The sequence below is a fragment of the Ictidomys tridecemlineatus genome, chromosome 15, assembly GCF_052094955.1.
Source record: "Ictidomys tridecemlineatus isolate mIctTri1 chromosome 15, mIctTri1.hap1, whole genome shotgun sequence".
Lineage (NCBI taxonomy): Eukaryota > Metazoa > Chordata > Mammalia > Rodentia > Sciuridae > Ictidomys > Ictidomys tridecemlineatus.
Window position 1 is genome coordinate 44,656,740 of NC_135491.1, and position 25,055 is coordinate 44,681,794.

The 25,055-nt window shown below is 42.0% G+C and overlaps 1 protein-coding gene across 6 annotated transcripts in view; it reads left to right on the top strand.

Annotated features, from left to right (window-relative positions):
* LOC144370891 (uncharacterized) overlaps window positions 1-24,158 on the top strand; it is a 44,209-nt gene extending 20,051 nt beyond the window's left edge. For all 6 annotated transcript variants that reach the window (XM_078032555.1, XM_078032556.1, XM_078032558.1 and 3 more), the window contains 4 exons: window positions 758-862; window positions 1,052-1,121; window positions 22,948-22,991; window positions 24,093-24,158. In XM_078032555.1, coding sequence (XP_077888681.1) covers window positions 758-862; window positions 1,052-1,121; window positions 22,948-22,991; window positions 24,093-24,101 — 228 coding nt within the window. In that variant the 3' untranslated portion in view covers window positions 24,102-24,158. The remainder of the gene's footprint in view (window positions 1-757; window positions 863-1,051; window positions 1,122-22,947; window positions 22,992-24,092) is intronic.
* The last annotated feature ends 897 nt before the right edge of the window (window positions 24,159-25,055 follow it).

Genomic DNA, 25,055 nt, shown 5'->3' on the forward strand with positions numbered 1-25,055 from the left:
TTTTTAAAAAGTATAGATTTAGGTGGACCTAGTGGTACACACCTATAATTCCAGTGACTCCAGAAGCTACAGCAGGAGGATCTCAAGTTTGAGGCCCACCTCAGCAACTTGGGTAGACCCTGTCTCCAAAAGAACTGAGGGTATATTAAAGGACCCCAGTACTAAAAAAAAAAAAGTGGAGATTGAAAGTCTCGGGCTGGTGGCTCAGAGGTAGAGCAATCACTTAGCCTGTGTGAAGCCCTGGGTTCGATCCTCAGTACCACATAAAAATAAATAAATAAAAATAAAGATATTGTGCCCAACTACAACTAAAAAATAAATATTAAAAAAGTCTCTTCTCTAATTGGAACAAACAGTAAAAATTTTTAAAAATATATTTTGAACCTCTTTTATTTTGAATGTATTGTCTATTTAAAAAAAAAGGAAAAAGAAAGAAAAGAAGGAAATTCCATTGTGGAAAATTGCTGTGGCAGGGGAGTGAGCTTGAAATTTTGACCCTGTGATCCCATAAGGAAGGGCTGGATTGTGAGTGAAGTGAAGGACAAATAGAGCTTGGTGAGTGCCCAGGCTTCCTTGAGGCCTCTAAAGTTTGTATCCTGTGCTCTCTAACCTTTGTATCTCCTATGCAGAGGTAGTGGCTCCTCCACTCTCCCAATTCTCAAAAATAGTGTTTTTTTCCCTAGTACCAGGGATTGAACTAAGGGACATTTAACCATGAGATCTACCTCAGACCTTTCTATTTTTTATTTTGAGACAGAATCTCACCAAGTCACTGAGGCCATCTTTGAACATGTGTTCCTCCTGGCTTTCCCTCCTGAGCTACTGGAGTTTAGGTATGCAGCACTGTGCCTGGAAATCTGTGGTGAGTTAATGTTCTCTCCGATTGAATCTGTCATCCTTACATATGAAATTAAAGTGTAACAACTGAAATTAAACCTTCTGAGCACATCCTGTGAGCACTCATTAGTATGTGTTGTGTATAATATATTTATTGGATTTGTTTTTCTCCTTCAGATTTTTTAAAATTTATTTTTATTTTTTTATTTTTTAGTTCTTGGCGGACACAACATCTTTGTTGGTATGTGGTGCTGAGGATCGAACCCGGGCCGCACACATGCCAGGTGAGCGCGCTACCGCTTGAGCCACATCCCCAGCCCTCTCCTTCAGATTTTTAAAGATTCTCTTCTCTACTACTCTATCCCAACACAGTGATTATTAAAGTAATTCTTTGCATTGTCTAGATGACAGGAAATGTAGAAAATTGTAAAGAGTGAGCTGGGTTGTGGCTCAGTGTTGGAGTGTTTACGTGTGTGGGGCACTGGGTTCGATTCTCAGCACTGCATAAAAACAAATAAGTGAAATAAAGATCCATTGACAACTAAAGAAATTGAATAATAAGAAAATTGTAAAGAGAGTGAGGTATGATGGCACATGCTAATAATTCCAGCTCCATGGAAGGCTGAGGCCTTCCACTTGGAAGTCTGAGGCCAGCCTGAGCAATTTCTGAGATCCTGTCTCCAAATAAAAAATAGAAAGTGCTGGGTATCTTGGTCAAAGGTAGAGCAGCCTATTATTAATTTCTAGTATACTCCAGATGGACAAAAGAAAATGGAAGGAAAATGGTTTTGATAATGTCCTTAGAAATCTTGGGAAGAGTATCTTTACAAAGAAGAGTGATAGCCAGTGAGAAGGAGTATAAAGATGGCTTTTTTATATACTTTTTAAATAATTTTCCTTTTTTATATGGTGCTGAGGATCAAACGCAATGCCTTATCCCTGCTAGTCAAGTGCTCTACCACTGAGCTACAGCCCCAGCCCAAGGATGGCTTTTAAATACAGATGCAATCTCTGCCAAACTCTGAAGATACCAGCATAAGCTGCAGTAGTTCCTCATGGCAAGTTAGACCAAGGCCCTCTCTGTGACAACATTGTAAATCATTTGCAACCATCTGCAGAGCTTCTCTCTCAAATTTTTGTGTATTTGAATAACTTTATGATTAACACAACAGCAACAGTAAAATTTTTTAAAAATATTTATTCTTAAGTTTTCGGTAGACACAATATCTTATTTTACATTTATGTGGTGCTGAGGATCGAACCCAGTGCCTTGTGCAAGCTAGGCAAGTGCTCTACCACTGAGCCACAACTTCAGTCCCCAATTTTTTATTTCTTTAAAAAAATACAGGAATTAGAATTAAAAACAAAGATGATTCCTTAGATGTCCTAGGTAAATAAATGAGCAGCTCAGCCAGCCAGCTTCTGTGACAGTGGTTTCTGGGCACGAAATTTGGGCCTAGGGCAGCCCAGGGTCTTTTCTGCTTCTGCTGGAGCTCGTCGTTTCTTGGGAGCCCCTCTGCCTCTCTAGTTTGGTTTCTGGGCTGGCTTCTCTGCTGGCTTCTCTTCTTCGGCTTTTGGTGGAGTGTACAAGGCAGCATCTCCATAGGGCTGGTAGCCACCCATGCCAGCCCACCTGTGTTTCTCCGCATCCTTGGTAGAGGACATGGTGGTACGCAGGTGTAGGAGGAGACATGGGAGGCACTGCTGCTGGAAAGAAAACCAGAACTGATTAATTGCTTCTTCTTTATACACTCTGCCCCCAGGACCTCGCTCTCCTGTTGCTTCCTGTTTCTGACTGAAGCCGTCTTCTCTGCTTGGCATCCTAAATACAGCCTTTGCCCGTGACCTCTATGGATGCTGTGCCTGTCAAAGTACTTGAGTTCTGTGGAGCCAGTGGAAGCAACAGAACAGTCAAACCTCAAAAGTATCTCAAACAGCCCTCCCTCAGTCTCTCCCTTCTACAACTGAGAGAAATTTCTTAAGATCTGTCTTTTCTGAGGCTTTAATGAAAATAATTTTCAAGGTTTGAAAAATATTATAATATAAATTTGTTTAGAACTCTTCCTACTTGGCAGCTCCTCCTGGACACATTGTTTTGACACACTGAATTCTAGGCTAGTTTTTATAGATTTTTCTGATGCCTTTTTTTCTTTTTTTTTTTTTTTTTCACATGGTGTTTTGAGATGGTGTTTCCTCAGACTGGCCCTGAACTCTTGAGCTAATGTGATCCTCCTGCTTCAGCCTCCTGAGTAACTGAAACAATAGTTGGGCACCACTCCACCACTTTCTCAAGGCCATATACTAGGGAAGAGGGATTATGAGATTGAGATGCAAATTCTGAGTACCAAAACTTAGGGTCAATAGCCTTCTCACATCCACTTCCTGAGACATTATTTCCTCAGACCTCCAGTCTCGGTAACACTTCACCTCTTCCCCTGGCCCTCTGTTCTTCCCAACTGCATGAGAACACCCTTTTTCTCAGCATTTCAGACTGGGATGTGTGTGGAGGGGATCCATGTGTGTGTGTCCATGACAGTATGGTAAAGGTGCCGGGTCTGTGCTCCAATTTTCCCTGGATAACAAAAGCACACTGGGCTTCTGTAAGACTCTTATTAAGAAAGGATCTGAGAATGAAGTCTCCTTTCTGTTTTGGTGATAAGTGCTCTCACTCTGTTGCCTAGGTTTCATTGTTTCCCGCCCAGATGCTGGAGCCCAATACCTGGGCTCAGGTGATCTTTCCACTCAGCCACCTAAGCAGCTGGGACTATAGGTGTGTACCAGTGTGTACCAGACTATAGCTGTGCTCTGAAGGAAGCATTGGGGGAGGCTAAAGGGGAAGGCTAGATTGATAAAGATTAGCACCTTTCTGAACACTTGCCCTCAGCAGTGAGCAGAAACACTGTAGGAGCACCAGACCTTTGGTCTTACTCATGGGTAGGGAAGTTCTGAGGTGTGATGGGGAAACCCAAAAGTAATGTGTGGCAGTCCAGTGAGATTGTGTGTTTACTAAGGGCTCCATTACAGATACCTGGCCTAGGCCTACCTGCTGTACTGCTCTCCCAGGAGATAGAGGACAAGTTAGACCGAATATAGAATATCCGGTCAGACATATTCTCTGAAGCAACCAGACACTCTGGTGTCTTGTAGAGAACTAGTAGAATATCCGGTCAGACATATTCTCTGAAGCAACCAGACACTCTGGTGTCTTGTAGAGAACTAGTAGAGAAGATTCCTAGCGTTAACTTGCCATGGAAACTGAGGCTTGTGATGTCATCATTACTCAGTGAAGTCATGTTTCACCTGAGGGGTAGGCTTCAGATCCTTGGTATTTTATGGAAAGCACGGTAAAAGGAGAGAACTCTAACCTCCCTTTTGCCTGTCTACCCATATCCTAGTGGAATAGCCACTCTTCTGTGTAGCACAGCTGGGGGTTGGGTATAGCCCATGACCACAGCAGGGCAAGAGAAAACCAAATTCTGAAACTGGCCTGATAGTCACTATTAAACATAATGACAGCTAGGTTTCATGGCCCTAATGCATTTATCTATTGGAGAGGCAGAGATTTGAGTGTATTAGGGGGTTAAGGAGTGATTCTTGGAAGTGGGCCTGAAGGTAATTTAAAATTTGGGCTGTGTGTGTGGTGACCCATGTCTGTAATTCCAGTGGCTCATGAGTCTAAGACAGTACATTTTCGAGGTCAAAGCCATCTTCAGTAACTTAGTGAGGCCCGAAGAACTCAATGAGACCCTGCCACTAAATAAAATAGAAAAAAAGAACTTTGGGTTTTGATAAGTAGTGGAGGGCCCCTGAGTTCAAAGTCCAGTACCCCGCCCCCCAAAAATATGCACATGTGGAAAAACATTTCAATTGGGAAAAAAACAAAGGCAGGTTCCTTTTCACCTCATTATGCTCCAAAGATTAATGTTTTAAGAGGTTGGGGGTGTGTACTCAATGGTAGAGTCTAGGTAGAGTGTTTGCCTAGCATGTTTGAGGCCATGGGTTTGATCTGGGCATCAGAAACAAAATAAAAATAAAATTCTTTGCACCCTTAAGTTTTATAAGGGAGGTCTCAAACAGATGTTAAGGAACCTACCAAAGGCCCCACAGGTAGTGTAGAGGTGTTGTTCTCAAAAGTAGGGTTTCAGGTTATTCATGTTATGACTCCAGAATTATAGCTGAGAGGCCGATCGTGGCACATTTCAACGTGGTGGACAATGGAAAGGCTGTTAAATGTGCTCCAAGGCAAAATGAGCATCTTCAATAACTTTATAAAGTAGGGATGACAGGCCCATTTTAACATCAAATTTGAAACATGTTCATGACAAAATGACATTACAAAATTACTACATTATCATTTTAGTGTCCTTCAAAAAAGGCCAACAAACCATGTGTGGTCATATAAGCCTATAATCCCAGCAACTCTGGAGGCTTAGGCAAGAGGAATAGAAGTTTGAGGCCAATCTCAGCAATTCAGTGAGACCTATTTCAAAATAAAAATAAAAAGGACTGAAGAGGTAGTCCAGTGGTATAGCACTCCTGGGTTCAATCTTTATTACCACAAATAAGTAAGAAAAAAGGGAAGAAGGCTGGGATGTAGCCCAGAGGTAGAGTTCGCCTGAGTTCACACCTTGGTATTGCAAAAAAAAAAAGAAAAAAGCAAGCAATAGGGCTGTGAAGATGTAGCTTAGGGGTAGAAAGCTTGCCATCCACAGCACTGCAAAGAAAGAAAACAAACTCAACTGATTCTTTGTCCTACATGTGGCACTTTGGACTGTGAATCATCAAATACAATGAAGTTTGTCCCAATGATAATTATAGTTAAACCAGCCAATAAAATATCATTTATTGCTAGAAATCATGACAGAAAATCAAAATGCATTTTATTATTCACATTTTATGTGAGAGACTATGCTACTATGATCCAATGCTCCATTTCTCCGATGCTGGCCAATAGCTCATTTTGCAAAGCAATAAGCAGCCCCAAGGCCCTGGGAGTCATTAAGGACAGCCTAGCTGACAAGTGTTTTTATCCATCCAGGACACCAGGAAAGATCCCTAATCCAGAATCCCATTAGTTAGCCAAAATCAGGCTTGCAGAGGCCAGTGCTCTCTCACTGAGGATGCCTCTTTGTCCAGCTGCTGCTAGTTCAATTTTCTGAACCAGCCTCACATGCCACAGATGGGTCACAAAGCTGATGACTGAGCCTGGCATCTCACTCCCAACATGGCCCACTCTCCCTGCTCTGTGGATGTAATCTTGCAGGGTGAGGGGAAAATCATAATTGACCACCAGGTTCACATGTGTGCTGCCTAGGCCACAAGAATCTATGTCTGTACAGAATAGTATGTCTTGGGAGCCCTTCTGGAAGCACTGGAAGATACCTGCCCTCGTTGAGGCTGGCATTTGCCCCTGAAGCTTTAGGTGTTTGATCTTGTGGTCATCCAGAATATTTTTTTTTATTTATATATAACAGTGGAATGCATTATAATTCTTATTACATAGAGCACTACTTTTCATATCTCTGGTTGTATACATAGTATATTAACATCAACTAGTGTCTTCATACATGTACTTTGGATAATAATGATCATCACATTCAACCATCATTAATTACCCCATGCCCCCTCCCTTCCCCTCTCACCCCTCTGCCCTATCTAGAATTCGTTTATTCCTCCATGTTCCCTCTCCCTATCCCACTATGAATCACCCTTCTTATATCAAAATATTATCCCAGCTAGTTCAGAATGCTGGAACTGTTACAGAAAACCAGGGCTGTTCCTGAGGATCCAGACTTATCTGCTTTGTCATGCTGCTTGAGGATCTGTACCAACTCTGTCACCTTGTCTGTTCTCTTCAGCCTCATAACTGTTTAACTGCCATGAGGCAATGATGCAGTGGAGCTTAGAACTGGTGATGGTGGTGAGAGAGTCTGGGATCCTACCTTAACTTAGTGACTGGCCCACACCTTCAAGATCTTAAATTGGGGTCCAATCTTAGCAGCTTAGGGAGACCCTGTCTCAAAAAGGATGGGAGAGGTCTGGGGTTATTGCTCAGTGGAAGAGCAAGTGCCTAGTATATGTGTGTTATTGGGTTTGATCCTCAGTACCAGATAAAAATAAATTCTACAACTAAAAAAAATTATATTAAAAAAAGGTGGGAGATTTGGTAAAGGATTCCCCAGTACAAAAAAAAGTAGATATTTAATTAAAAGTCTCCCAACCTTTAAGCAGAGGCAATCTTTACTTTTTTTTTTTTTAAAGGAGAGATTCTTTCTTTATTTTTTAGGAGTAGATGAACACAACACAATGGCTTTATTTTTATGTGGTGCTGAGAATCGAACCCGGGTCCCACCCGTATTAGGCAAGCGCTCTACCACTGAACCACAATCCCAGCCTTACTTTTTTTTTATTATTTATTTTTTAGTTGTAGTTAAGCACAATACCTTTATTTATTTATTTTTTAATATATTTATTTTCTAGTTGTAGTTAGACCCAATATCTTTATTTTGTTTATTTATTTTTATGTGGTATGAAAATCAAACCCAGGGCCTCCCTTGTGCTAGGCAAGTGCTCTACTGCTGAGCCACAATTCCAGCCCCTATTCTTTTTTTTTTTTTTAAATAGGTTATTTGTGACTTTTTCTTTAAGTTTTTAGTTGTAGATGGACACAATACCTTTATTTTATTTATTTATTTTTAATGTGGTGTTGAGAATTGATCAGTGCCTCACACATGCTAGACAAGCACTCTACCACTGAGGCCTAACCCCAGCCCCAATCTTTACTCTTTTATGTTTTGAACCTCTTACCATTTTGAATGTATTATCTAGTCCAAAACAGAAAAAGTTAGAAAGAAAGGAAGGAAGGAAATTCTATTGTGTTAAATTGCTGTGGAAAGGGCAGTGAGCTTGAATTTTAGATCTGCGATTCCATAAGAAAGGGCTGGATTGTGTGTGTAAGGACTGATGGAGCTGGGTAAATGCCCAGGCTTCCTTGAGGCCTCTAAGGTTTGTAAGCTGAGGTCTCTAAAGTTTGTATCACAAATGCAGAGCTGGTAGTCCTTCACCCTACCAATTCTCAAAATGCAAGCCTGGCCAAGTCTCTGGTGTTTGTTTGTTTGTTTGGTGACAGGGATTTAGTTCAGGGTCATTTAACCACTGAGCCACAATCCCAGTCCTTTTTATTTTTTGTTTTGAGACAGAGTCTCACCAAGTTGCTGAGGCTGGCTTTGAACTGGCTCACTGTCCTGACCTAATGGTAGTATAGGCATGCACCTGGCAATCTGTGGTGATTTAATGTTCTGATTGAATCTGTCATCCTTAAACATGAAAATAAACTAACAACTGAACTTGAATCTTCTGAGCACACTCTGTGAGCATTCATTAGTATGCAGTGTGTATACTATATTTATTGGATTTGTTTTTCTCTATTTCATTCATATTTTTGAAGATTCCCTCCTCTACTACTCTTCCTGAGACACTGATTATTAAAGTAATTCATTGCATTGTCTAGTACATGGGATATATGGAAACTGTAAAAAGCTAAGTATGATGGCATGGGCCCATAATCACAGCTCCTCAGGAGGCTGAGCTCAATGGTAGGGCAACCCTGGATTCAATTCTCAGTACAGCAGAGGGAAAAAAGAAAAGGGCAGGGGAATTGTTGGTAATAATCTCATTGTCATGAAACAACCAGTATTGTTAGGATTGGGTTTTAAGTGGCTCTGAGTTGGTGGTTTCTGTTTGCTGGTGTTTTGTTCAAGTTTGGTATGTATCTGGATCCTCAAGACTGGGACATTGTTGGTGGCAGAGGAGAATCTCCTGGACAAGGTTTGTGTCTCTGAGTATCTTTGCTGATGTGGGTACCGAAGTATTGGTATGAGAGGAAGAAGGAGTATTTAATATCATTTATGGAGGATCCATTGTTTTTAAAGGGATGGAAGATAGTGGTGTTAAGTTTCTTATGACACTGAAACCTGAGTAGGGAGTGGGAAGGTCTGAAAAAGAATTTTTTGGGGGGTACCAAGGATTGAACTGAGGGGTGCTTAAACATCAAACCACATCCACAGTCCTTTTAATTTTATTTTTTATTTTGAGACAGGGTCTCACGAAGTTTCTCAGGGCCTGGGTAAGTAGGTGAGGCTGGCCTTGAACTTGTGATCCTCCTGCTTCAACCTCCCAAGCTGCTGTATTAAAGGCATGGGCCACTTTATTCACTACCTATCCCTGTTTTTTAAAATCTAATTTAAGCCATGGGAGTATAGCTCAGTAGTAGGGCATCTGCTTAGCCCTGGTTTTCATCCCCAGCCTCAATAACCAAGCAAGCAGACAAAAAAGGGTCATCCTCCTGCCTAAAATACTTTTGCAGTTCCAATTGCTCTTAGAATATCCCAAATTTTTTGTTTTGCTTTCAAGTTCTGGGGAGTTAGCTGCTACCAACCCTTCCAAACTCAGCAAATAGCACAAACCCTTTGCTTTTAAACTGTGGCTGTGTCAGTCATACAGCTTCCCACCACAGGGCCTTGACACGTGCCATACTGTCAGCCTGTTGCCAACTGCTGGTGCTATTGAGGCAGGCCCAGGATAGAAAATTTTGTCACTAGGAAGTGATAAGTATGCAAGTTCTACCTTTAATTGGTCCCCTATGCTGTGGACAAGGCAGTGGTAGAAAAAGTTTTCTTTTTCAAATTTATTCAGAGATAACCACCCCTGCTGATTTCTAGTATATTGCAAGAACATGCTGTGAAGGCCAGGTGTGGTGGCAACACCCCCTTAATCCCACTGAGTAGGGGTAGAGAGGGGGGCATATGCAGGAGGATTGCAGGTTCTAGGTCAGCCTCAACAAATGAGCAAGGCCCTATGTAATTTGGTGATTCTGAGTCTCAAAAATAACAAATAAAAAGGGCTGTGGATGTGGATCAGTGGTAAATTGCCCCTGGGTTAAATCCCTGGTACAAATAAACAAACAAATAAATAAAAATAAAAAAAGGTTTTTGGTGTAACTTCATAGTTGAGTGCCCCTATGTTCAGTTCCAGGAGAGAGAGAGAGAGAGAGAGAGAGAGAGAGAGAGAGAGAGAGAGAGAGAGAGAGAAGAATATTCAGGGAAGTCAACATCAGGCTGAGTTATAGGTACCACTTCATGTGCTCAGGTGCTCAGCTGCAGGGATGGGTGGAAATGGGGGCTTACTTGATATTTAGTGTTGCTCAGTTGATGGTCATCTATATCCGAGGACCCCCATATCCTAGTCCTGGAGTCTCACACTGCCTCTGCCTCTTTTTTGGTATTCTTCTTGATCTGTTCCCATAATTACTGATAGTGAAATTCCTAAGAAACAACAGTTTTCTGAACCAGAAGACAGCCTGGCCATTTCCGACACACATCCTTCAGTCATAGAGCCTAGGCCACCGTTCCTAAAGTGGTAGCACATTTTTCTTTCTCACAAGGCACTCAATGTTTATCTTGCTAGGAAAAATGCAATAACCATGAACACATCTTCATTTTGTGCTCCCACCCAACCTTTTCCTTAACCTCCATCTTTTCTTCAACCTCCATCTTTCTATCCTTTACTCTTCCCAGCCTCTCTGTCCAACATTCTTAGGCTGTTTTTTAAGAGAGATAAATATTGATTCAGGTCCCTACTTTTTCACTGAATCCCATTACCGATGGGCTCTGCCTGGTTTCAGATCATATTGAGGATGTGTGTGCATTAGAAGGTCTCCAAGCCAAGGTCACATGTTTTGCCTGAGAGGCTTGAAGTGTCTGACGGGGCTGCTTCTGGAGACCAGATGACTTTAGCACACACACTGGGAGCCTATGTCCTAAGATTGGTCTAGATGCTGTCTTGAGTCCTTGAGCTTTCACCTTCAGCAGGCAGTGTGTGTTCCAGGGTGCAGGAGCTGGCTTCCAGCAAGATCCTGGGGGGGTGTGTCCTGGGATTCAGATGGCCTCCTGAACCATATATGATCATCAGTTCCCTGGATGGGGACAGGTATTGCCAGAGGTTCACCAAATCCAAACCCTCTCCTGTAATCTGACTTCTCTACAAACAGGAACATGGGGAATCCTCTCCACACCCTGCTTAAAGTTTTGCTAGGAACTCTCCATTCTCCTCATGGTCTTCTTTCTTCTCGTTGCTTTCCTCCATCATCATCTCCTCCTCCTCCCCCTCCTCCTCCTCCTCCCCCTCCTCCTCCTCCTCCTCCTCCTCCTCCTCCTCCTCACAGCAGTCTTACTTGCCTGCTGCTGATCTGGCAGATGAACTGAGCACTCTGTGACCACCACCACTCTGTGCTGGCACCTGTCCCTGCACCACCAGTTCCCAGCAAGGGTGCCAACTATTTTGTTGCACTTGGCACTTAGGAGACTGCTGTCTCCTCTTACTTTATGGAACAAGGACACATGATAATGGTGATGATGAGAGCAGCTTATGTGACTGTGTGTCCATAGCTGTGTTACCTGTTTGATGTTTTAGCTCATGTGACCCTCACAATAGCCTACAGAGGAGTTTAATTTTTTTCTTTCCTTCTTGTTTTTTTGTACAGGCAGTTGTACCCAGGGATGCTTTACCTGTGAGCTGCATCCCCAACCTCCTTTTTAATTTTTTATTTCAAGACAGGGTCTTGCTAAGTTGTTGAGGGCAATTCATTGGCCTCAGCCTCCCAGGTGGCTGGAACTACTGGCATGTTCCAGTACACTCAGTGAGGTAGAGTTTTACCAGCCTCATTATGTTGGTGGGAAAAGTGAGCTGCTGGGCAGGCAGAGGAACAAGTGGTCCCTCGTGGCCAGGACAGATGGTTTCCTTGAATCCCTCTACTTCCGCTCCTTTCACCAGGAAAGGCCTCTGTTTCCGTATATCCGTCTGTTTTTTCAGACATCCTCTGCTGCTCAGCCACTGGTGCTGGCCATTTGCTGCGGCATTCAGGGAAGCGGCTGGACAACTCTCCAGTCATCACATGTTCTCGCATAACAAGCAGAAAGGTGGCTTGCAGGGGCACCAATTGTGGGAGCCAGTTCTGACCAAAGAAACATCTACACAGCACGTACGATTTGACATTTAACCTCCAAGTTCAGACGTTACATGTCTTTGTTCAGTGTGGTCAGCTCATGTGTGAGGTTGTCAGCTTCTTCTGTAAGAGCACTTGGTTCTTTGGCACACTGCACCCCTCCTTCCCATCCGTGGCTGCCACAAGCTGGCTGATACTGCAAAGCCACCATCTGAGCCCACACTGATTGCAAGTCTGACTGAACATTAAACTGTACTTGAGAAACTATCTTTTTTTTTTTTTTAAGAGAAAAAGTCAAACATAGATTAAAAAAAAAAGAAAAAGTAGAGAGAAGGGCTTGGAGTGTAACTCAGTAGTAGAAGTGGTAGAGTGTGTCTGTAGCATGCACAAGCTCCTGCGTTCTATGCCCAGTACCAGAACAAAGGAACAACAAAATATTAGCAACAACAACAAAAATCCCCCACTGCCATACCATTATGACTCTAAAAATGTTAATAACACTTCTGTTATTATAAATTATCATGTTGAAATTTCCTTGCTTGTCCAATTTTTAAATAATAAATTGTATTTGAATCATAATAACTATTTTACATGTATGTTATGGCTCTGGGAACAAGATTAGCAGACAGTCCATAGTTGGGGACAGCACATTCTGGGAACAAGATTAGCAAACAGTTCTTAAGATTTCAACAGTGTTTTGTTAAGCATATAGAGAAACGGAGTGACAAGTACTTTTTTTTATTAACCTTTCAGCTCAATCTTTAGGTTTCTCTTCCTTCTTTTATCTTCCTTGCAATTTATTTGTTGAAAAAACATCATGTTCTTGTCCTTAGGACTTTTTCTGTTTTTTGAGTTTGCTGATTGCATCCCATGGTGTCATTGAACATGTTCCTCTACTCTTTGTTTTTCTTATGAACTAGTATTTGTTAGAAATTTTATTAATTTGTTTGGAGACAGTCTTGCTTTGTTGCTCAGGCCACCCTGTGAATTATGGGCCGCTGATATGACACTGGCCAAACCTTGTACTGTTCCTTCTCTGACTGCTCCCAACCCCCATTCCCCAGCACCAACTGTCTCCTTAACTGCTGAGATAGGCATTCCACTGGTAACAGCCAGCACCTTACTGCCAAGGCTCACACAGCCGGAGTGATCTTTTTGGCATCTTCATCAGATTTCTTCACTACCCTGTTCAAATCTATCCTATGACTTCCCCCTTCCCCCTTGACATCTAAAACAAGATCCATACTCCTCATATTGCTGATGTGGCCCACTGGGGTCTCACTCTCACGTACTTCTCCAACTATATTTGGAGAATATTAGCCTTCCTGGTCACATTAGCCTTTCTCCTGCTTTTTAGGTAGTTCAGTCTCATTTCTACCTCAGGATCTTTTCCTGTGCTCTTTGATCTAGGAATGTTCTCTCTTCAGTCCTCATATCAGTCTCTTGCTTCCTTCCTTGATGAAATGCCCTTACTTTAAAGGGTCTTTCTGTGACTTTTTTGTATAATGTAGTATTCCTCATCACTCTATGCTTTCATTTTCCTTTATTGTAATTTTAATTAATTTTTTTTTTTTTTAGTGTTGGGGATGAAATGCAGGACTGTGCCCACACTAGGAAAGCACTCTATCACTGAGCTACAACCAAGTCTCTGAAATTGTCTCTCATTCTTTGTTGATGGGGGGTCTCGATGAAAGAGACTTGGACCACCTCACTCAGTAATATGTTCCAAGCAGCTAGCACAGTGCCTGCGATATAACAGGTTCTCAATAAACACTTGTTGAATGATGGAATAGCCAGATGGGTGGATGTAAAAGATGGACCTGTATCTTCTCATTCCTGCCCCTCCCTCACTCACATACACCACCTACACACAGAAGCACTCATCAGTTTTTTGGTTTTTTTTTTTTGGCTCTGGGAATGGAACCCCATTAGCCTCATGCATGCTACAGCTCGTGCTCTACCACAGAGCTACATCCTCAGCCCAAGGCTCTCATTTCTTGATGAACTGACCTGGTTTCTGATCCAGTTCACCTAGGCATCATTGCAGATGTTACCAGTTGGAAACCGTACCCGAGAGTCCCTTGTGAAGACAGAAGACCTTAGAAAACCAAGTCCTCCATGTAGGAACATACTTAAAGGGGATATTATGGTTTGAAGCTTGACCTTGAACAACCTGAATTTCAAGTCAAACACTATTACAGAAAAAATTATTGAGGAGTAGGGGGTGTCTTGTGGCCATAATGGGTTGGGATAAAGGAGCATGTGAGGCTCAGAGTGGCGCTACTGCCTTTCCCCAACCCTTCCTGTTCCAGGTAGCTACTGTGCTCGCTGAGAGCACAGGCACTAGTTTCAGGAAGCCTACCTGATGGTTTGTGCTGATGTTTCTGGCAATAAGTCAGAGCTGGACCTATTTGGTAGATAGGGCACCAGTGGGCCACTATGCCCCCCAACCCTCTACACTTGACTCCTCCTCCCCTTGGAGAGTGTCGAGTGTTCTCTCTTCTGACCAAGGAGAGACTTCAGAGGATTGAGCAGAGAAATGGCAGGTCTTCTTCAAGGTTAGCTTCAGCCCTGGCATGTTCAAAGGAGCCTCTCCTTTCAAAACCCATGTTCTGAGGTTTCTTGCCTGTGGCCAGTTGACATGGAAGGGGACCCCTGGCTGTGAAAGGCTCATGCAGATTGACTGAGGTACTGTCTCTAGTAGGGGCAGTGGAGATCACTTCAGAAGATGCATTAGCTGAACATATGTAGTAAAAGCTACCTAATTTGGATTATTCATATTGATATAGTTAACCTTTATAAGGGAAAATAGATTTGAATACCCATACCATGACAAAAGGTATTATAGATGCTGGAGTGAGGCCTGCCAGGCTCCAGTGTGCTCTGCTACATGCAGGGTCTTCAAGGCTTGTGTGTGACGTCCTGGAGGCATTCCACCTGGTATTTCCCTCCTTTCAAGGATTAAATGTAAAGCATCATATGGCGTCAACCAACTAGCAGTCATGAGCTAATGGATGAAGAAAAGCCCTTTAGAATGAGAAGACTGTTTTCAAAGAAGTCAGCGTGATAGCCATTGAAAAGAAGGAGTATAAAGGATGGCTTTTAAATACTGCTAAGTCTCTGCCAAGCTGTGAAGACACCAGCTTAAGCTGCTGTAGTTCCTCATGACAAGCTAAACCACGGCCCTAGCTGTGACACCACTGAAATTCATTTCAAATCTTCTGCAGTCCATATCTTAAATTTTTGTGTATTGGAATAACTTTATATGTAACACACAGCAACGATAAAATTTTTATTTCTCTAAAAAACAGGAATTTTAGCTTAAAAATAAAAAAGAAGTTTCATTAGCTGACCTGGAAATTGAAATATTTGTCCTCTATAGAGAGGCTCAGCCTGCAAGCCTCTGTGGGAATGGGGTCTTGCCAGTGTGCTTGAAGCCATGAATTTGGGGGCTAGGGAAACCCAGAGCCTTTTCCACCTCTGCTGGAGCACAGTGTTTTTTTGGAGCCCCTTTGGCTCTCTGCTTTGGCTTCTCTTTGGCTTCTCTGCTGGCCTCTCTGCTTTGGCTTCTCTGCTGGCCTCTCTGCTTTGGCCTTTGGTGGAGTGGCCAAGGGAGCATCTCCATAGAGCTGGTAGCCACCAACCAGGCAGTATGTCTCCCCATGCCAGCCCACCTGGGTTTCTCCACATCCTTGGTAGAGGACATGGTAGTATGCAAGTGTAGAAGGAGACATGGGAGGCACTGCTGCTGGAAAGAAAACCAGAACTGATTAATTCCTTCTGCTTTATACACTCTGCCCCCAGGACCTCGCTCTCTGTTGCTTCCTGTTTCTGACTGAAGCCCTCTTCTCTGCTTGGCATTCAAACACAGCCTTTGCCTGTGACCTCTATGGATGCTTTGCCTGTCTCCTCAAGGGATGCTGTCAAAGTACTTGAGTTCTGTGGAGCCAACGGAAGCTGCAGGAGAACAGGGTTTCTCTTCTCTAATCCGAGAGAGAACAGTGAAACCTCAAAATTACCACAAGCAGCACCCTCTCGGTTTCTCCCTTCTACAACTGATTAAAAAAAATTCTTAAAGTCTGTCATTTCGAGGCTTAATGAAAATTATTTTCAAGGTTTGGAAAAAATGGTCTAATATAAATTGGTTTAGAACCCCTCCCACCTTGGCAGTTCCTTTTGGGGCCCCATCATACAGCTTGTTTTTTACCTCAGTTTTTATAGATTTTTCTAATACCTTTTTTGTTTTGTTAAGATGGTGTTTTGCTGTGTTTCCTCAGATAGGCCTGAAACTCTTAAGCTTAAGTGATCCTTAAGCCTCCTGAGTAGCTGGACTATAATTGTCACCTGTGCCCAAGTCTACCATTTTCTGAAGGTCATATACTCAGACAGAGGGATTAAGAGATTGAGATCCAAATTCTGGGTACCAAGTTTAGGTCCAGTAGCCTTCTCACATCCACTTCCTGAGACATTATTTCCTCAGACCTCCAGATTTGGTAACACTGAGACTGGCCCTTCTGTTCTTCCCAACTGCATGACACCACCCTTTTCCTCAGCAGTTCAGACTGGGATGTGTGTGAGGGGGTCCATGTGAGTGTATCTATGACAGTATGATAAAGGTGTCTAGGTGTGAAGGTGAGATTCCATGAGAGGCCAATAGCTGTCTCTTATCACTTGAAAACAAAAGCATATTAGGCTCCTGTAGGATTCTTATTAAAAAGGATCTGATAAAGAAGCCCCCTTTCGTTATGGTGATGAGTGCTCTTACCCTGTTTCCCAGATTTCATTCACTATGTTCTCTACCAACATCCTTGAGCCCAGCTCCTGGGTTTTTCACCTCTCAGCCACCCAAGCAGCTGGGACTATAGGTGTGTACCAGTGTGCTGTGCTCTGAAGGAAGCACTGGGGGAGGCTAAAGGGGAAGGCTAGATTGATAAAGATTAGCACCTTTCTGAACACTTGCCCTCAGCAGTGAGCAGAAACACTGTGGGTCCTTGTAGGAGCACCAGACCTTTGGTCTTACTCATGGGTAGGGAAGTTCTGAGGTGTGATGGGGAAACCCAAAAGTAATGTGTGGCAGTCCAGTGAGATTGTGTGTTTACTAAGGGCTCCATTACAGATACCTGGCCTAGGCCTACCTGCTGTACTGCTCTCCCAGGAGATAGAGGACAAGTTAGACTGAATATAGAATATCTGGTCAGACATTCTTTCTCCATCAACCAGACACTTTGGTGTCTTGTAGAGAACTGGTAGAGAAGATTCCTAGTGTTAACCTGCCATGGAGACTGAGGCTGTGATGTCATCACTACTCAGGTCACAGAAGGAATGTGTGACTTGAGGGGTAGGTGACGATTCTTGGTATGTTATGGAAAGCCGGGAGAAAGGAGAGATCTCTGCTTGCACACCCCCTCTAGCTTCTCCCCCCATAGTCAGATAGCCACTCTCTGTGGAGCACAGCCCAGACCACAGAGGGGCAAGCGAAACCCAGATTCTGAAACTGGCCTGACAGTCATGATTAACATAGACAGCTAGGTTGCATGACCCTGATACTAAGTATTTTCCTGTTGGAGAGGCAGAGATTTGAGTACATTAGGGGGTCAGGGAATGCTCCTTGGATGTGAGCCTGAACATAAGATTTGGGTTGGGCGCAGTAACCCATTCCTGTAATTCCAATGGCTTGGGAGGCTGAGGCAGGAAATTTTTGAGTTCAAAGCCAGCCTCATCAATTTAGCAAGTCCCTGAGCAACTCACTGAGACCCTGCCTCTAAATAAAATAGGAAGAAAGTGCTGGGGTTATGCCACACTTGGTTGATGCCTCTGAGATCAATCCCCAGTATCAGAAAAAAAAAAAAAAGAAAGAAAATTTGGACATGTGGAAAAACATTCACATTGGGAAAAAAAGCAAAGACCGGGTCCTTTTAATCTCATTCTGCTCCAAAGATTTATCCTTTGATGCATTGGAGATGTGTGGCCGGCCGTTCCTTTGATCCTGAGCAATACACACATCTTTCTGAACACACACCCAGAGAAATGCACCATGACCTTCTTACAAGTGAGATCTCAAAAAAGAGGCTAAGGGGCCTACACAAGGTCACACAGGTAATACAGAGGTGTTCTGCTCAACAATAGGGTTGTTCATGTTGAGGTTCCAGATTTATAGCCGATAGGACAAACTTGTCACATTTCAGTGTGATGGACACAGCGATGGTTGTTATAGGTGCTCCAAGGCAACAGGAGACGTCTCCAGTGACTTTGTTACAAAGTAGGAATGATAGATCTATTTTAACATAAAATTTGATATGTGATTATGGCAAAATTACCGTATTATCATTTCAGTCTCCTTTCTTTAAAAAAGGCAAACAACCCATGTGGTCATGTAGCCCCGTAATCCCAGCAACTCAGGAGGCTTAAGCAGGAGGACCACAAGTTTGAGGTCAGCCTCAACGATTTAGTGAGACTTTTTCAAAATAAAAAATTAAAAGGTGTGCATGGTGCTAGGGACATGCCTGTAATCTCAGCAGCTCCAGAGGCTGAAGCAGGAGAATTATAAATTCATAGCCAGCCTCCGGAAAAATGAGGCGGAGTGCAACTCATTGAGACCCTATCTCTAAATAAAATACAAAATAGGGCTGGGGATGTTCTGTTTGATGGATATTTGTCTGTGTATATTTCTTTGATATGAATTAAAAGTCTTAAGAGAAAAACATTATTTTATTCTTCCTGTGTTATGTGAAAGACTATGCGACTATGGTCTCACTGTTCCACTGCTCCAATGATAGCCAATAGCTCATCTTTCAAAGCTACAAGCAGTTCAACAGGCCCTGAGAGGCATTAAGGGCAGCCTAGCTAACATATTACAGATCTGTATAACCTAGAAAATGAAAATCCTTCATAATCTCACACTTAAAAAAGTTAATCAGGGGCTGGGGTTGTGCCTCAGTGGTAGAGCACTTGCCTAGCATGTGTGAGGCACTGGGTTCAATCCTCAGCACCATATAAGAATAAAGATAGTTTTCATATATAAATATTTAAATAAATTTTTTTAAAAAAAATTAAGCTGGATGCAGTGGCGTATCCCTGTAATTCCAGCAATTTAGGATTATGAGGCAGGACGATTGCAAGCTTGAGGCCAGCCTCAGCAACTCAGCAAGACCTTCTCTCAAAATAAAAAGGGCTGGGATGTAGCTCCATGGTAAATTTCTCCTGGGTAAAATCCCCAGTACTGTCCCCTAAAACTAAGCATAATGGGGAATAATATGGATTTTTTCACATATCTTATGAATAATGTATAATATATAAATATGTGACCTGTTTATATCTATACCTCCCTCCCATGGAATCCTGTCATACATATTGTTTTGCCATTTACTTTTCTACTAGGACATTTTTGCAAGTCAGATACATTAGAATTGGTTTCTCTAGTGCCTTTACTGGCATGTCAGTATTTTGCTGTTATCAGTAAACTTCATTATAGTTACATCCAAGTTTTCGTGGTTCTCTCAGTTCTTTCTGCCAGGGTTGAGCTAGACACCGATTACTTCTCCCAACATGTCTTTTTAGGCATCTAATCTGTCCAGTGCTCGGATGATAATTACATATTCCCTTTATAGAAATGCTTTACGTGCTTTAAAGGTCTTAGTTCTCAAAACAGCCTTCAAGATAGGCTTATTTTCTCATTTACCTCATTGTCTCTTTGTATTATAGTAGTCATTTTTGAAAGTTAATGTGGTAGTGTTATGGCGAGATTGCAGTAAATCACTGAGTTAATCTTAAAGCAGGAGGTGGAACCATCTTTTTTTAAATTTTTTTTTACTTGTAGTTGAGCACAGTATCTTTATTTTGTTTATTTATTTTTATGTGGTGCTGAGGATCGAACCCAGGGCCTCACACGTGCTAGGCGAGTGCTCTACCGCTGAGCCACAACCCTAGTCCCAGAACCATCTTTATTCACCACCAGGTGGTCCATATCAGCAGCTGGTGGGCTAAGGGGTGGGCTGCGAGTCTATACCCTTTGTACCTTTCTTGGGGTTTGAGTTCACCTTTTAGAGTTCAAAACCATATTAATTATAAGTGGCTGTTGCTATGATTCAAAACCATAAACAAACGTCATTAGATTTAAAATCAGAAGCAGAAGTGGGGGAATGGATCAAAATGACCTTAGGTGACTACAAGTTAAAGAATGGTTACTAAGGTCTAGACAATCAATCTCTGACAGGGTATATTGTCCGAGAAAAATGGGAACCAAAGAAAGAACGATTTTACATTGTATATGAATTGCCATTTTGTGTTGCCAAGCATGCTATGCTAAGCAACAGTTGATGGGGACAGAGGCAGGGCTTTCCCAGGAAGAAGCATTTTTCAACGTGACATGGAGTCTCAGAGTAAAATGGAGTCTGTTTAGTCATTGCCCATATAGCCTGGCCCACAATAGCTATTGTAGAGCTTCATTAATAAGGAGAGATGAGATATAGTTGATTTTTGTTAATGTTCAAGTAAGTTGCTGAGAACACTAAAATCACTACTGAACCAAGTGACCCTTGGGGATATACAAGATTAGAAATTTGCTAGCCTCTGGACACATTTTCATCAACTGATCACCACTTAAACTCATTTTATTTTTATTTATTTATTTTTTAATATTTATTTCTTAGTTTTCGGCAGACACAACATCTTTGTTTGTATGTGGTGCTGAGGATGGAACCCAGGCCGCACGCATGCCAGGCGAGCGCGCTACCGCTTGAGCCACCTCCCCAGCCCTTAAACTCATTTTATGTGGGTTTCTATTCAGAGACTATTTGTTTAGTAGAAGCTAGGGATCAAACCCAGGCCTTGTACATGCTAAGCATGTAGTCTACCACAGAGCCAAACTGGCAGCTCCACCCAATATACTATTGATTCCTTAATCTTGAACTCTAGAGCCAATAGCACTGTATTGTCATGCCTAACCCAGGCTTATCTAACACAAGATTCTCATGCTTAAGAGTACTGGACAGAACTTCAGCACTATGCTTGGACCCATTTTAAACAGTGAGATCACTAACAAAAAACACAAAAATACAAAAAATGAAGGGCAAAATATGCCATAAAAGGGCATATTTTTACAGTATCAGAGCCAAAACAAGAAGACAAGTGACACCGTGTTTGAACTCAGCTGGAGATGTGTATGACAGGTGACTCCAATTTGTTGTCTTAGCATCTGTCCCTGAATGACTAGAAACACCACATGTATTGATTTAGGGTTATAAATCAATTTTACTGAATAGATACATTTAAAAATATGTAACTGTAAATAATAGTGAAGATTGACTGATCCACTCCAGTTTTCTGACTCACTCTAAGTAATTAAGAAATGATCATTTGCTTGTCATGTGTAACTAATTAGAACAAATTAAAAATTTCTTTTCAAATGAAATGATCACTTGCTGCACCTCAAAGGATAACCTTCCAGGAAAGTTTGGACCAGTATTGAAACACAAAGTTCAATGTATGTACCTTCTTTCCAGTATTTCAAAAAATTGTAAAGTGCTAGTAATCATGCAGAAAAAGTGCATAAAACCCAAACATGCAGTTTAACAAATAATTATAAAGTAATCACCCATTACCTGTGTCGTGAGATGGACCATCATCAGCACCTTAGATGCCTCCCAGTGCATACTTGTTTTGTAGGAATCATCTATGATCCCTTTTTTCGTTTCAAGGTTATACTTGGCCGTGTTCACTGCCAGGGCTTAGGCTAGTCTGAACTTGCATCCCATGTGTTTGTTTTCTTGCAGAGGTGCTTAGAACAGTGGATTTTGTGGCCCCTGATGACTGAGTCATTTTCCGCACCGGTGAAAGAGAACAGAGCAGGGTGGTCTTCCAGATGTTTATGAGATCCTAATATCAAGTGTCCTCCTGAGTCTTCCTGTCTCCTGGATTTCATTACTTGGGTCCTGTGCTGGCCACTATTGAGTGCCTGAGCTACTTTGCACAGCAGGGACTTCCTGAAGACTTGACCATTTTTCAAAGGGTCATTCCTAAATGCTTACAGTATTGGAGACAGATTATGGAAATCAAGCTGTCACAGTTTGTTACATGTCTGCAAGTCTCAGATTTAATTTATTTAATTATAGGAATCTTTTGTGGGACTGGGGATGTGGCTCAAGCGGTAGTGTGCTCGCCTAGCATGCGTGTGGCCGGGGTTCGATCCTCAGCACCACATACAAACAAAGATGTTGTGTTCGCCAAAAACTGAAAAAAAAAAAAAAATAGGAATCTTTTGTTTTGGCAGCATGACTTCTATATTTATTTTTCATTGATTATTGATTCATGGTGTTTGATTTTGTGTCATCTGTATTTATTTCCTATCAAATGGATTAGATTTCTTCAAGAGCAATTAAATTTGGGGGTTTTTTGGTAGCAGGAATTGAACTCAAGACATTAAACCCCTTTTGAGACAGGGTCTTACTAAGTTGCTTTGAGCTTCGTTAAATTGCTGAGGCTGGTTTCAAAGTTGTGATCTTTCTTCCTCAGACTTCTGAGCCCCTGGGATTACAGGTGTAAACCACTGCACCTAGGTAGTTAGAATTGTAAGAACTATATAGCTCTCTTGTCTTGCTCTGGACATTTCTTGGTGCTTTTTTAGAAATAGCTCCTGAAGATATTTAGGTTTTAAAAAGCTAAATGCAATGGGTAGACATGTGATCAAGTATATATAATTATAGACTCCCAAGTTGTGAGTATCTGAATGTTCTCTGTATTTTCATAGGGCTGGGGTTGTGGCTCAGCAGTAGAGGGCTCGCCTAGCACGTTTCATTCTTAGCACCACATAAACAAAAATAAATAAAGGTATTGTGTCCAACTACAACTAAAAAATAAATACTAAAAAAAAGATTATCTTCATGTTTTTGTATGTTGGAAAGTAACTGCATTAATGACATTGTTTAGGTTTTCCAAGTCCATCATTTTTTTTTACCAGTGGCTAATTTTTTAGGCTGGCTTTTTGGGAGAAAACTGACTCATTCTGCTTATTGGCATGAACATGTTGTGTGTGGGGGAAGGGGTTGGATGTGTTTGTCATGCACTTCTGCCTTTATCAGGGCATTGGTTAATGAAGCCTTTTGTGTTTCTAGGGAACCTCAGATGCATAGTGAGCCCTTGCTGTGGCCAGGCTTATGTAAGTTTCTCCCTCTTGAGCTTCCTTTGTCTCTCCTGTGAGTTAAGAGATTCTAATGTCACTGGTGACTTTGAAGGTGACCACGCTTATGTCTCCTGGCACATTGCTATTTTTAGCTGAGGGTGATTTCCTTTCCTGTTTATGACATCTCAAAACTGTCCTGGGATTCAAATGTACCCACTGTTCCCAGACTGCAGAGATCCTCATGTGGAGGCCCAATTTTAATGTTTATTCATGGGATTCCCTTTCTGGGAATACTTCTGACTGTGAGTCTTGAAGCTTTAACTCTCAGTGTAGGTAAGGCCTGTCACTTCTTGAGTTAACAAAGGCAGCAGAGTACCTTCTTCAAGAGTGGGTTTTAGAGTTTAGGTGGACCTGAGTTGGAATTCTGGGTTTGCTACTGACTGTGTGACCTTAAGAAGTTACTTAACCTTGCTAATAACTTAGTTCCTTTCTCTGTGAAATGATACAAACTTCTGCTACAGGGCAGGACAAATGAAATAAGGCATGTTATATGGAGCTTGTCACACATTGGAAGTACTTAGTAAATGTTAGCTTTTGTTATTGATGAGAGTGATAGCAAGAAGAGACTCAGGTAGTAATTGTTGTTGATCACAGACTATTAACTGTACAAACCAGAGAATAAGGTAGGGTCCTTTCAGCATCTGAGAATTGTTTGGAGTAAGCTACCCATGTCACCCAGCAAATGAAGGCAGTCCGTTGTAACTTCTGCCAGAATTGTTACTCTGGCAAAGGGCTCTTGTGCTTGTGTCACTTCTCTGCCTTGACAAATGGCTTTCATTACCCCAGTGAGAAATGGTGACCTGGAATTGAATTGAGTATGAATGTTACTTAGTATTTGAGCTATCTGATGCAACTCAGGTGTAGCAGAGTCCTCAATACCTAGCTCTTTTCAGATGTGTAGACACTTTGTTTTTCCTCTGGAACTCTGCTCAGATGAGGTCTGTCATGGAGGGTGGTGTGTTTCATGCTCAGAGACACAGTGAGAGGTTCATGAGCACTGACCCACGCATGCTTTTGAGTCTACCATCTTCTTTCAGTTTGAATGATCATTGCCTTTTTTCTTTCATGTTTTTCCAGATAAAATAATGTAGGTGGTATTGACATCAACGTGGGCTGTCCAAAAGAATATTCCACCAAGGTAAATTGATTTCTTTATATTTCTCAGAAGTATCCTATGGAGATTAAAGGAAGCTAACAAGACATGATGGCTAGGTACAGTACCCAGTTCTGGAATAGATCCTGAGCTGGATGGGGAAAAATGCTTGAAAATCTGTCAGTGGATCAATGGGCACAACTGGAACAGGGCCAGGCATGGTGATCCATGCCTATAATCCCAGTTATTTGGGAGGCTGAGGCAGGAGGATTGCAAATATGAAGCCATCCCAGGCAACTTAGGAGGACCTGTCTCAAAATAAAACAATAAAAGAACTGGGGATGCAGCTCAGTGGTAGAGCACTTGCCTAGCATGTACAAGGCCCCGGGGTCAACCTCAGGTACTGTTTAAAGAAAAAAAAAAGCAAAGAAAAAACAATATGAACAGGGCTTTGTCTTGTCATGAATAATACTGAGACATACATATAAGATTATAGAGGGGCTGGGGATGTGGCTCAAGCAATAGTGCGCTCGCCTGGCATGCATGTGGCCCCGGTTCAATCCTCAGCACCAAATTCAAACAGAGATGTTGAGTCCGCCGAAAACTAAAAAATAAATATTAAAAAAAAATTCTCTCTCTGTCTCTCTGTCTCTGTCTCTCTCTTTTAAAAAAAAAAGATTATACAGGATGTAGTATAAATGTCGCATCATAAGAGATCAGATCAGGGGGCTGGGGATGTGGCTCAAGCGGTAGCGCGCTCGCCTGGCATGCGTGCGGCCCGGGTTCAATCCTCAGTAACACATACCAACAAAGATGTTGTGTCCACCGAGAACTAAAAAAAAAATAAATATTAAAAATTCTCTCTCTCTCTCCTCTCTCTCACTCTATCTTTAAAAAAAAAAAAAAAAGAGATCAGATCAGAAGGCTATGGTAAGCCTGAGAACAGA